At 28.3% G+C, this 13,613-nt stretch overlaps 1 protein-coding gene across 1 annotated transcript; it reads left to right on the top strand.

Annotated features, from left to right (window-relative positions):
* Positions 1 to 757: 757 nt before the first annotated feature.
* On the top strand, positions 758 to 12,537 carry LOC145844126 (stomatin-like). The gene is made up of 9 exons (XM_082951486.1): positions 758 to 866; positions 1,215 to 1,321; positions 1,729 to 1,801; positions 2,780 to 2,862; positions 3,125 to 3,234; positions 3,641 to 3,734; positions 3,999 to 4,054; positions 5,894 to 5,972; positions 11,695 to 12,537. Exons 1-9 carry the CDS (start codon positions 770 to 772, stop codon positions 11,881 to 11,883), a joined length of 888 nt encoding a protein of 295 aa, XP_082807612.1. The 5' UTR covers positions 758 to 769; the 3' UTR covers positions 11,884 to 12,537.
* The last annotated feature ends 1,076 nt before the right edge of the window (positions 12,538 to 13,613 follow it).

The following is a 13,613-nucleotide window of genomic DNA, read 5'->3' as shown; positions in this document are numbered from 1 at the left end:
TTAAATGAAAAGCTTTTTGTTTGGCGCTGTAAAAATAGAAAGGCTCGATGAAATAGTTAGGCAAACAAAGTTTTGTGTTTATAAAAGCAATCTCGCTGGTTTTCAATTCAAATGTAGTTTTGTTATCCATGTGATAATATTTAAACTACAGATAACGGTAGAGAAAAGATAATCAGTTTTCGTTGAAAATACTTAAAAGAAAGTTAAAGTTTAAATCAGGAAAGTTTTGATTCAAATTATTTTAACAGCTTGTTTTATACATCTTCTAAATATAAAACTTTTAAACCGTTTGGTTGCTTTAAGTTTTAATTAATCTTTCTTTATACATCTGCTTTCGTTTGAAGTTAGTCTTTAGTATTCATAGAGTCTGATAATAAAAAGATATGACACAAAGTTTGACAGAAAAAGATAAAAAAGACACATTTGTCGTGTGTAAAACAAAATCTTTTTCTTAAGTTTAATTGGCTTAAAAAGATGTAATTTATAAAGACAGACGTTAAACATGCAACAAAGTTACATTATAGACCTACTTCACCGAACTTAATTGCTATTTAGAGTTTTTCTTAATATAAAGCATAGGTTCACTTTGAAAGTTGAAAAAATAGATTACGACTCTTAATCTATAATAGTAAAAAGTAAATTGAGTTTGTTCTTTGTTTTAATTTTGTAATAACAGACTTTCTTTTTTGTAAGATAATTTAATCTTTTTACTTACTGCAACTTTATGTATTTATATATTTTTATATATCACAGAGTTTTAATAAATATAATGTCTGAGGAACAGTCTTCAACAGACAACAAAGTGTATCCACAAACATCAAATGGGAGACAGACAACGAACGCCTACAATGACAACATTGACTTGAGTTAGTTTGTTTATAGCAGAAACTTTTATTTAAAATCGATTATTAAGTTTCGTGTTTATAATAAATATTTAAAACATAGTAGTTTTCATTACCAAAGAAATCAGACTGAAAATTTTAAGAAAATTGCTACACAACATCAGTCAACTGTTAATTATATTTAAGTTTATTTTATTAAAACAAAATTAATAAACTTTAAAGTCAAAACAAAAAATCAAGCATAGCCATGTATTCAACACAAGCTAATCTAAAACTGTTAATTATTTATTTTGTCCAATCATCAACTGCTTCTGCTACTTAATAAACAAATTCATACAACGCTTTCATGTAACTATGACGTGATAATGACAGGCGGAGGAGAACCGGAGTACGGTTGCTTAGGAGGGTTCCTCCTCTACTGTTCGATAATCTTGTCTGCCTTGCTGTTCCCCTTCGGTGCCTGCCTCTGCGTTGTCAAGGTCGGTTTGGTAATAGAATTTTTTTTTTTTATTAAGAGTTGCTTAATTAATCATGCAAAATTTTTATTAGTTACCTTACAGTTTTTCTTTCCATTAACAACCCAGTTGAAATGTGTTGATTCGTTAATACACAGAAACATATGTTGGTAGAATAAAGGAAGATTACTGAACAATTTGTTTTTATTTATATTCCAGTGAAGTTACTTCACTAGGATCTTTTGTTAGGAAACGATTAAACCTATATTTTTGAACAGTTATTAGTTACTTAGTTTTTTTATTTATAGTTTAGTTTCTACATTCCGTGTTTTGACGTTATAATGAATATTTTATCATTTTTTAATTATTTCTTTTAGTAAGCTATTTATTTTTTAGTTCAAAACTGATTTGTATAACTTTCAACAATACAGATTGTAGCTGAATACGAAAGAGCAGTTGTCTTCAGGTTAGGAAGACTCCAAGCTGGAGGTGCTAAAGGGCCAGGTAATAAATAATATTAGAATGAATAAGTTTGTGAAAAAATTAGTAAAAAATACTTTTGAAAAGTTAAAACGAAAACTCTGAATTGTTTTGGAGTTTGTATTTTTTTCATGGCGTAATTAAAGTTTTGTTTTACTTATTTTAAGCTTAAATAGTTCTACAGGGAATATCTTTTTAGATTATTTTGTATTAAGTTCAGGTTTTTATCGACAATAAACTTTTTGGCGTCGTGCTTCCCTATTAAGTGCAAAATTAAAATCTCAAGTTAAACGCGCTCCCTACCTACCATTTTACAAATTTCAAGAGAAACGCTTTGACTTGCTTTATGACATCACAAAATGTTAAAACTGTAAATCAAGAAAACACGAACAAACTTGTTTAAAGCGTTTACATGAATAAAATTTAAACAAAAACGTTTTGGTTTTAGTTCTGTGCACATAACCGAACACTTTAGAAATGCTGTTTTGTTTTTTTAAACAAATAATTGTTGTGAGTATTTTTAAGAAAGTTTTGATGATACTTTTATTTTGAACTAACGCATATGATCAATTATTATTTTCAGAACACTAGTTTGTTAACAATATTGAAGAAAAAACTAAAACATGTCATAACTTGAGAAAATTTTCTTTATTTTTATCCAAATTATTGTGACTATATGTAAAAAATGTCTTTAAAAGTTATGTCTTTGTTAACAACTTTTTTAATTAAAACTTTTACAGGCTGTATTTTTTTAATTTCACATTAAAAAAAATAAAATTGTCGTAACTAATTTTAAAGAATTGTTATATTTTAATGATGTTATTAAACTTGTATAGCAATTATAAACATCAATAGCTTTTTACAATATAAATATACGTTGTACAACTCACGAAACTTTTTTATTAACAGATCATTAACATTTATAGAACTGTTCTGCATTATAACTTAGAGTTTCAAAATATTTTCTGTTGTAAACAGTTTTAATACTTATTTACTTCACAGGATTGTTCTGCATCGTACCGTGCACAGATGAATACAAACAAGTTGATTTGAGAACCGTTTCGTTTGACGTACCTCCCCAAGAAGTAAGAACATTAATATTCAAAACTAAATACGTTTCTACATAAAACTACCAGCAATACTTTATTTTAAAAGTGCATGAGTTTTTTTATTTATTTTTAATTACATTATTAGTTTAGTTTTAATTTTGATAAAACGGCAAAATACTCACACTAACTTACTATAAAAACACAATTATGTATTACTCAAAAGTGGTACACGTTCTTTCAGATATTAACAAAGGACAGTGTGAAATGACAAATTAATTATTTATAAAATTATTTCCAGATATTGACAAAGGACAGTGTAACAGTAGCGGTGGACGCTGTGGTATACTACAGAGTACAGGACGCAACCATGTCCATTGCTAACGTGGAAAACGCAGACGGCGCAACCAAGTAAATAAAAAAACGTATTTTAAGAATAAATATAAAACATAGAAAATAAATAGCATAACCTTCAATGTTCAAATGTTGAAAACACTGATGGTGTTAGTAAGCAAATAAAAAATGTAAAAATTAAAAATAAATAATATAACCTACAATGTTCAAGTTTTGAAAATGATGCTACTAGGTTTATAATGAAATAGTTTTAAACTAATAGTTTCTTTTAAAAATTATTTTCCATGTGCGTTTGGTTAAAGTTTTGTAGTCAAAATTATTTTTACTTTATATTTTGTTGAAACTCAATAGTCAGGTAATTCTCCCAAACCACATTAAGGATCATGCTTGGTACCAAATAAAACATACAACATAAATTAACATAAAAGAAAAACTAAAAATAATATGTTTAATTTTCCACCAGGTTATTGGCCCAGACCACTCTCAGGAACATGTTGGGAACCAAGTCGCTTCAGGAGGTTTTAACGGACCGGGACCACATCTCGGCCGGAATGCAGGTTTATTTAGTTCTTTTTTTTTTTTGAAATTTAACAAAAATATTTACGTGGTGTTTTATTGTTGTGAGTTTTAAATGATTTCAATATTTTATTTGCCTTAGGAGAAGTGTTAAAAAATATAATGAAAAATAAAAGTGGTTTTGGAACAATTAAAACTTTGTAAGTATTATATACTTAATAATTAGTATGAGGTTTATGTGTTTAACTTTTCTACTACGCTTTTTTTTTTATCTTTATATTATAAAAATACTGTTAAATCAACAGGCAACATTAGACGATGCTACAGACCCATGGGGAATTAAAGTTGAAAGAGTTGAAATGTTAGTTATTTATATTAGAATAAAAATAAAATAGTGGGGAATTAAAGTTGAAAGAGTTAAAATGTTAGTTGTTTATATCAAAATAAAAACACAAAAAAAATAGTGAGGAATTACAGTTGAAAAATTTAAACTGTTAGTTATTTATTTCAAAATAAAACTAAAGTTAAAGATAAAAAGCTATCGAAATAAATCTTGTTTGAAATAAAATACTAGTCACCTATAAAACAAAAAATAATAATGTTTTTACAATCATAGTTATCTACCTTTAAAACATTAATTATCCTTTATATACTTTAAGTTTAATTATGATTTATTTAGAAATTAACTTTAGTTTTTTAACCATAGTTTTTTTTTATGTATATACACAATTTTTAATAAATATAAAGCAATTTTTATACTTGAACACGTAATTTTTTATACTATTTTAACTAGTTTATCTAGAATAAAATCAATTTGACAGATAAATTTTTCAATATTCCCAAAATTACTGATTAGCAAAATAAAAAATTATAAATTTGGTTACTATTAATTTTATTTTCATTGAAAATTAAATGACAAACTTCTTAAAACTAGTTGAGCTTCTTGTTAAGTTTAATTAATTTTACAGAAAACTTTAGTCACCCGAAACTATTGAGTAGAATACATTAGATTTATGTCCATTTTACTAGTAAACATTTAGACATAAAGTTACATAGTAGAGTATAAATTAAAATACGAAACATTGTAAGTAAAATGAAATGATTAAAATTTGTATTGAAGTAGAAGTTAAATAAAAATAGTTACCAGATTTTGATTTTGGCCTAAATTGATTAATAATTAAACGAACATAGTTTTTATACCAATTAAACATGTCATTATTTATTTCAGTAAACTCTAAATTTAATTTCTATAAAAAAGCTTTTATTCAAAACTTTTTTTTAAATAGGCTATAAGGTTTTATGTCAAGTACAAGTAGTTTTATGACAGGTAATTTGCATAATTACTGACTCATGCTTGAAGCTGATACAAAGTTTATGTTGCCTTAATAAAAATAAGCTTTTATGTGATGAGCTTATGAAAACTTATTGAAAGCATATGTTAGCTGTTGAAACAAAGTTCGTAGTTAAATATTAACTTAGTCAAAATAACTGACACCATTAAAAGTTTTGTTTACATATTTTCTAAATTGTTTAAAGTGAATTTAACTTAAAAGTTGTTAACACATTTTCACAGTTCATTATTCTTCAAAATACAATTACTTCAATTTTTTACTCTTTTTATAAAACACATTAGTGTTGAAAATCTGTAAAAAGTCCATTAAGTAATTAAGAGTTGAAAGAACTTTCATTTGTGTGAAATCATGTTATTACTTATAATAAATCGAAAAATTATAAAAACGTATTAAATTTATTTTTAGCATAAAAATTAAAGTTCTCAAAGACAATTTTTAAAATAAAACAACTTTGTAGAAAAAATATTTCAAATTTTTTCAAAAACTTAATTTGCGTCTGACATAGTTTTTTTTACAAAGTTGTTTTTTTCCAAAACGTTCACTTTGTACTGTGAATAATTTATGAGGTACAGCAAAAAAACTTCCTGCTTTTTTAAAGTAAGCAAAGTTAATTTGACTGGCTCAAGTTCTAATTCTGTGTGAAAAAAACTTAATTTTCCATCTAACTTAGTTTACGCAGTAGCAACTTAAGATCGAAATATTTAACGTAAAGTCTTTCAGAACGAATAAATACAATATATATTAAGCTAGAAAATAAATGTACTTTAAATACTTTTTATAAAATACTATTAAATTAAAATTTAAACTAGTATGATTATGAATTTTTAATACTTTGTTTTTCCTCACAGTAAAGACGTAAGACTTCCGGTTCAACTTCAAAGAGCGATGGCCGCCGAGGCAGAAGCAGCCAGAGAAGCAAGAGCTAAGGTAAAATTAAAACTAAACAGTTATATGAAAAAAATGATACAATCGAAACTAAGACCTTAGGTTATTTTATTTTAAATAAAATATGTAGGACTTTAAAAATTAGTTAGGACAAAAAAAAAAGTAAATTGCTTTATAAAAAAAGAATTTTATTATATTGAGTAAAATTATTCTGTTGTAAGTGAAAATAAAATGCTAAGATAAATAAAAGGTATACAAATATTGTAATCTTTTTAATTTTTTTATATTTTAACGATACATATAACGTTATTTTAATAATTTGGTCTAGAAACTGTTTAGAAAACTCTGCACTTTAAACAGAAAAGTAGATGATGGTAAGTTTTTACTTACTTAAACAAAGCTTGAAAAAAGTTCTTCTTCCTAAAATAAACATACAAAAACTAGAAAAACTTAATTGTTTTGGTTGAGCTTATACTGTTTTATAATGACTAATTTCATACAATTAATTATACCTATCAATTTATTATTATGGTCTATAAAAACTAATTTAACTAAAATGTAACACAACTTTTAGGTTATTTTCTCAAAATTTTTCTTTCAGAATTTTATGAAGTAAAACTTTTTTTTTTTGTTTTCTGTAAACAAATCTTGTTGTAAAACCTTGAAAACAAAAAACATATGTTTTTTTATATATCTACAAGTATTTTGAAGGTGATCGTAAAAACAGATTTTTGTTATTTATAGATTGTAAAAACACATAAAACCAAAAGCTATAAATTATTTCTTTATATTGTACCAAAAAAATCATTTATCATTGAACATTAATAAAAAGTTTTCGGCAAACTAATAACTCTAAAGTCCATTGAAATAAAACTTAAGCTAAAATTAAAACAATTTTCATGCTTGAAGTAAAAAGGTCTATCATTGTATAATTACTGGAATTTTTTGATACCTAATTATGTATGAAATGCTTTTAATTTTCAGTTTCTCTAAAAACATTTCACCAACGCTATTTGATATGTTAGGAATTTTATGCCCGACTTCAAGTCAAATAAAAATAGCTCAAATGCATGGCAAATATTTACACTGAAATATTTTTATATGCTTACAATTTTTTTGATCTTTTTACATATTTTGTTGCATTGAGTTCAAAAAAAAAACCTTTTCAACTTAAGGGCACTTAATGCAATAAAACACCTTGTTTGAAATATACCATATAACTAAATTAAAATTCTTGAATAGAAGTTCAACAAATAAAAAGCTCTGTCATTTTAAATGCTTGAATAGAAAGTTTTTAATAAAAACAGTGTTTTTGTTAAGAGGCAAATAAAGGAGAACAATAAAAATAGCGTTGTAACGCCTTGTAAGAAAACTATTCGGTTTCGTAATGAACTTGTTACTTAGCGACTAGAGAGTATTTGCTTGGCAACTTTTGTTGTTTACCAAGCTCTTTTCACGAGTTTACAATAAAAATTTACCGAATAAACACCATCAATTATTTACTGTAATGCTATTATTAATGCTCTAAAACTTACAAAGCTTTTAAATTGTTTTTTAGTTTATGTGTAAATGTTTTTATAGATGTATTTTTTGTACTAAAACTTTATTTAAGTAGGTAACTTATTTAGCACAACATAAAAAAAACAGCTCTTATGTTTCATTAGCATGAATAATTTGAACATTATATGTCCGTAAGTCTTTGATTATACAATTTCAAAACAGTTTAAATATTTTTTTTTTCTTTTAAATAATTTTTATAAGAGTTCAAAGAAACAAGCTCAAAAGCTTTGTTTCCACCTCTCGAAGTGCAACTATAAAACTAGACAAGGCTAAAAATGTTTGACTGATTTGTTCCAGCCTGTTATTTGGGAGCGGGTCAGAATGACACAGCGACAAAATGACACGGTCGTCAAATAGACACGGTGCGTCACTTTGGCACAGCGACAAAATGACACGGTGCGTCACCTTGGCACAGTGCGTCAGTTTGGCACGGAGGGTCACTTTGGCACGGCGACAAAATGACACGGTGCGTCACTTTGGCACAGAGGGTCACTTTGGCACGGCGACAAGATGACACGGTGCGTCACTTTGGCACAGCGACAAAATGACACGGTGCGTCACCTTGGCACGGTGCGTCACTTTGGCACAGAGGGTCACTTTGGCACGGCGACAAAATGACACGGTGCGTCACTTTGGCACAGAAGGTCACTTTGGCACAGCGACAAAACGACATGGTGCGTCACTTTGGCACGGAGGGTCACTTTGGCACAGCGACAAAACGACACGGTGCGTCACTTTGGCACGGAGGGTCACTTTGGCACAGCGACCAAACGACACGGTGCGTCACTTTGGCACGGAGGGTCACTTTGGCACAGCGACAAAATGACATGGTGCGTCACTTTGGCACAGCGACAAAATGACACGGTGCGTCACTTTGGCGCAGCGACAAAATGACACGGAGGGTCACTTTAGCACAGCGACAAAATGACACGGTGGTTAATAAGGGAGGGAACGATTTGTTGTGAAACTTCAATTTTTATTGGTATGGACAACGATCTTATTTTTCTAGGAAACTTTTCGGTTTCCTGTCTTCTAACCGGTTTTGTAGAATCAGCAGCAATCACATTGATTAACTTTAAAAACAAAGACCGCAGGAATTTTTGATCGTGACTTCATAAAATAAAGTGAAACACGTAATGTTTATACCTTCTATTCTCATCGTCGTACTTATAAAAAACATGCTCGTTTTTAAGCAATAGCAAGTGTTAGGTGTGCTTAAAAGCTGTGCTTAATAAACAACAACTAGTTGTTTATACCAAACAACGTTCACAAAGATGCAAAAGCAGCAATTTTTTTAACAAAATACGACTGCAAAAATTAAAGAAAATTTATTTTTGATTACTTTCGAATGGAAAATCTTAAACACAGTTTAGTACTAGAACTTAAAACGAGTAATAAAAATTAGAAAATGACTTGCCATTTTACGACTAAAAAGATAAAAACTCATATAAACATATTATTTAAACTTCAGCAACATTCTGATTTAAAAAATACAATCTTCATTTTAGATCAATCATTCAGTAGATCAAAACAATAAACTAGTAGGTGTAAATACAGAGGAAAATTTGTTTTATAAACTAAAACTCAGACGTTATCGAAAGCAACTTTTCTGCTGTTGTAATTCTAAATTCTAATGCGGTTCTTATTTTACGTTTTTATGCTTAAAAAAATTTATACTTGCGCTATTTTGGCGACTTAATAGGTTGCAAGATTAAAAATAGAAAATTAAATATTATTTTCATAACAGAGTTAAGACAAAACCGAGTTTTTTAAAACTTTGTAATAAAGCTCAAGAATATAAAGTAGAAGAAATGTTTTACATGCAAATTAAAATCTGCTTTTACTGTATCATTATAAAATTTATTTACTGATTTTGTATTAAATACAAATGCAATTAAATCCTTATATGCAATAAAATACTATAATATCTGTCATACTCTAAGTTTAATTTTTTGTATTTTAGACTAAAAAGTTTTGTAAAAATAAAAAAGACTTAAAGTATTAACTTTAATAGAATGGCTGCAGATTTAATTAGAAGGCTGCAGCAGCAATGTTGTATGTATAACCTTTCTAGTGATTTTTTTTTAAAGTGATAAATATATAAATGCGCATGAATGGTTGCATCAGACTCTTAATTTTCTTTCAACTGTTCATAATACTATTTTTAACTTTTTCATAAATTTAGGCTCCAGGTCCGTTTATTTTAATTATTTGCTTTCAGACAAGTTTATAACATATTTTCAATACAGAGTTTTAAGTAAACATCCTAACTTATTAATTTTTGTTAAATATAAATATATATACATATTTAATATAAACGGCTAGTTACTACAAAGCAGCTTAACTCTGTATTTTTAAAAACTACAGTTAAAACACACATGACTTATTCTTACTACGAAATAACTCTGTATTAATTTAAATCTTAGTTATTTTTTCAAACAATTCCTGATAATAAATTAATTAAACTTAACAACAAAAAATACTAAATTTTATTCATTACATAAATATGAAAAGTCGTAAAACGTAAAAAACAAACTTAAGAAATTTATGTTTTTATACTATGACTTAAATTTTAAAGCAATGTAACATATATAGTTTCAAATGTATCAAGCTACTATAGTTTGAAAAACGTATAATAAATCTTTTGTTTAACTAATTACTATCAAAATTTTACAATTAAAAGTTATATTACTGAAGAAGTTTAGTTTTGCATATAAGTTTGTTAATCCATGCTATCGTGACGCACCGTGTCATTTAGTCGCTGTGTCAAAGTGACGCACCGTGTCATTTTGTCGCTGTGCCAAAGTGACGCACCATGTCATTTTGTCGCTGTGCCAAAGTGACCCTCCGTGCCAAAGTGACGCACCGTGTCGTTTTGTCGCTGTGCCAAAGTGACCCTCTGTGCCAAAGTGACGCACCGTGTCATTTTGTCGCTGTGCCAAAATGACGCACCGTGCCTAAGTGACGCACCATGTCATTTTGTCGCTGTTCCAAAGTGACCCTCCGTGCCAAAGTGACGCACCGTGTCGCTTTGTCGCTGTGCCAAAGTGACCCTCTGTGCCAAAGTGACGCACCATGTCATTTTGTCGCTGTGCCAAAGTGACGCACCATGTCATTTAGTCGCCGTGCCAAAGTGACCCTCCGTGCCAAAGTGACACACCGTGCCAAGGTGACGCACCGTGTCATTTTGTCGCTGTGCCAAAGTGACGCACCGTGCCAGAGTGACGCACCGTGTCATTTTGTCGCTGTGCCAAAGTGACGCAGCGTGTCATTTTGTCGCCGTGCCAAAGTGACCCTCCGTGTCGAAGTGACGCACCGTGCCAAAGTGACGCACCGTGTCATTTTGTCGCTGTGTCATTCTGACACCCACCCTGTTATTTAGCTCCAAGATAGCCTTAAAGTTACCTCAAGTTGTAAAAGTAAATTGAGTTAACCTTCACTACGAGTTGAATTGTACCTTCATAAAAGTTTTCTGTGTTTAGCTAAAAATGAGTAACAATTTTTAAAACAACTGTTATTAATTAATTAGATGACATAGTGTCTGTAAAGATTTCTAAACAGTTTATTATAGTAAAAATATAAGGCTAAAATAGTTAAGTACTTTTTACATTCTATACAATAGAATATTTTTTTTATTAAGAGGAAGTTTTACATAACCAGTACTACCACTGAACATAAATAAATACACATTTTGACTCTTTTATTCAAAGTTTCAAAACTAACCGAAGCTGTTATTTTATTAAAAAAATCACTTGATCTCGGTGAGCTAAAATGAGCTAAATTAATTATTAATTAGTTATGACGAGTCACCGCTGCACAGCTTTATTTCCATAAAACTAAAAAACCCCCTACAACAAGTTGACTGCTGTTGATAACCAAAAAAAAAAAAGTTAGCAAATTTATCTATTATGATTTTAACTCAATAGTTAACCAATTATTACTTCACAAACAAGTTATTACGGCGGAGGGTGAGATGATCATATAGATTAAGCATATCTTTATTGTTAGATAATGACTATCGTTTTTATGACGTAGGTATCGTGATTTTTTTTTGTATTCTATGACGTCACATAGGTTATTGCTGCAGAAAGTGAGATTAATAACAAGATTAGATTTTTTTACTATAATATTGTGTTGTTAAACAACCACTAATCAATTATCAAGTCACACAACCATTAAACGCTAATTATGACGTCACACGCAGGTCATCGCGGCCGAGGGCGAGATGAACGCGTCGCGGAAGTTGAAGGAAGCCGCTGACGTAATGAGCGAGTCGCCGAACGCCCTCCAGCTGAGATACCTGCAGACCCTGAACACGATCAGCGCTGAGAAGAACAGCACCATCATATTCCCCCTTCCCATCGACATGATCAGCAGCATGATCAAAAAGTAATCGTGACGTCACAATGTTTAATTACTCGCGTCGCCTTTTAGTTATGATGTTTACAAAAAATTTTATAAAAATAAATGTTGTTTTAACTCCACATGTTCAATGTTAGATTATGTAAAATTAATTTTGACGTCGTAGTTTAGCGGAGTTTTATGACGTCACAACTAAAGTCGACGACAATTTTTCCTAAAAAATTTATTTTTAAATAATCTTATAACTTATTTATTTTATGATTAAAGAAAGTAACGTAATAATTGCAGTCTGGGATTTATCATAAAAATTATTTTTCAAGCTAAGTGGCGCTCTAAAATTATTTTTTAGGCTTCAAAAGGTTGTTGTTATAAAAAATTTGTTCAAAAATTGTTTGTTTCAGATGCAAGATAGTATTTTTAACAAAAAACAAATAAGTGTTTACTTATGTAATAATCTCGTGTACCTTATTTTTCTTAATTACTTTTGTTTAAATTTATCGATTGCTATACATAAATCTTAATTTCTGTGAAGTGCAAATATTATCTTGCGCCCCAAACCTCAAATAAAACTGTAAATTTGTATATAAAAATTTTTCTATGCGTTTTTTGATTGATTTCTTTGTAGAAAAACTTAACTTGAAAATTTTTAATAGTATTATACAATACTGTTGTCGATAAAAATTGTTATAATTAAAGGTTTTATTTTAACTGTTTGTAATATTCAAAGTAAAATAGTTTGTAAAATAAATAAAATATTGAACCTTTTTTTTTTTTGAATACCAAAACACATTTAAAAAAACGAAATTAAAGTTTTATTTTGAAACTTTTAAGTATGCACTAAAAAGTTATTAAAACTCTATGCAAGTTTTGTATATGTTGTAACTTTTAACGAACAAAAATTATGCAGTTTAAAATAAAAAATTCTACGTATTTCATTAAATATTTCGTTTATGCAGAAGTTTTTAGTTTGCAATATTATTTTTATTGTTGAACATAAATTTCTTTAATGACTAGCTTGTACATATAAAATCTATGCTTTTTCAATGCTTCATTTGTAAGGTCTATTTAATCAATTGCTTTTTTATTTTGCTTTCTGTAAATAACTAGTAAAAACTACTTTACATTCTTTTGTTGTAGTTTTAACACTTTGTTATAAATAACAAATTTTCATGCAGTATTTTTTTATTATTCTTTGTAAATAAACTTAATTAAAATTACAAAGCTTAACGTTGTTTTTATAAAGTAGTTACGTTAAACTCAGGTCATATAGTAGTTACAATAGTACAGAGTATATTTGAAATGATTTTTTTTATTTATTTAATATATAATTAGTTTTGGTTAACAAAAGTTAATTATTTAAATTTATTCGTTTCACAAAACAATCAAGAATAAAAGTTTGTCGGAAATTACAAAAAAAAGAAACAGTTAACCGGTTTTTGGTTAAAAACTTTGGTTTTTAATTAAGTAGGTAGTAAATAAATCTTTTCTATAAAGTATAATATTAGACTACGTAAAAACAAACAACTATGAAAATTTTAAACAACACTGAATCAATAATAAAACAGTTTATCATTCGACTTTAAAGGAAATATCACTGCTAAACAAATTTTACTGTTATTAATTTAGTAGTTTTAATTTATCTGCAAATAATAGTGCTTAATTATATACGTTACTAGAAAACATCGAAACTTTATGAAGTTAGACAAAAGTTTAGAAATAGAAGAAAATATGTTTTTGATTTTCTGAACTTTCTGGTAATAG

Source organism: Thalia democratica, chromosome 9, assembly GCF_965202585.1.
Source record: "Thalia democratica chromosome 9, ktThaDemo2.hap1.1, whole genome shotgun sequence".
In the NCBI taxonomy this organism is placed as follows: Eukaryota; Metazoa; Chordata; class Thaliacea; order Salpida; family Salpidae; genus Thalia; species Thalia democratica.
This window is presented reverse-complemented; position numbering and strand designations above follow the sequence as displayed.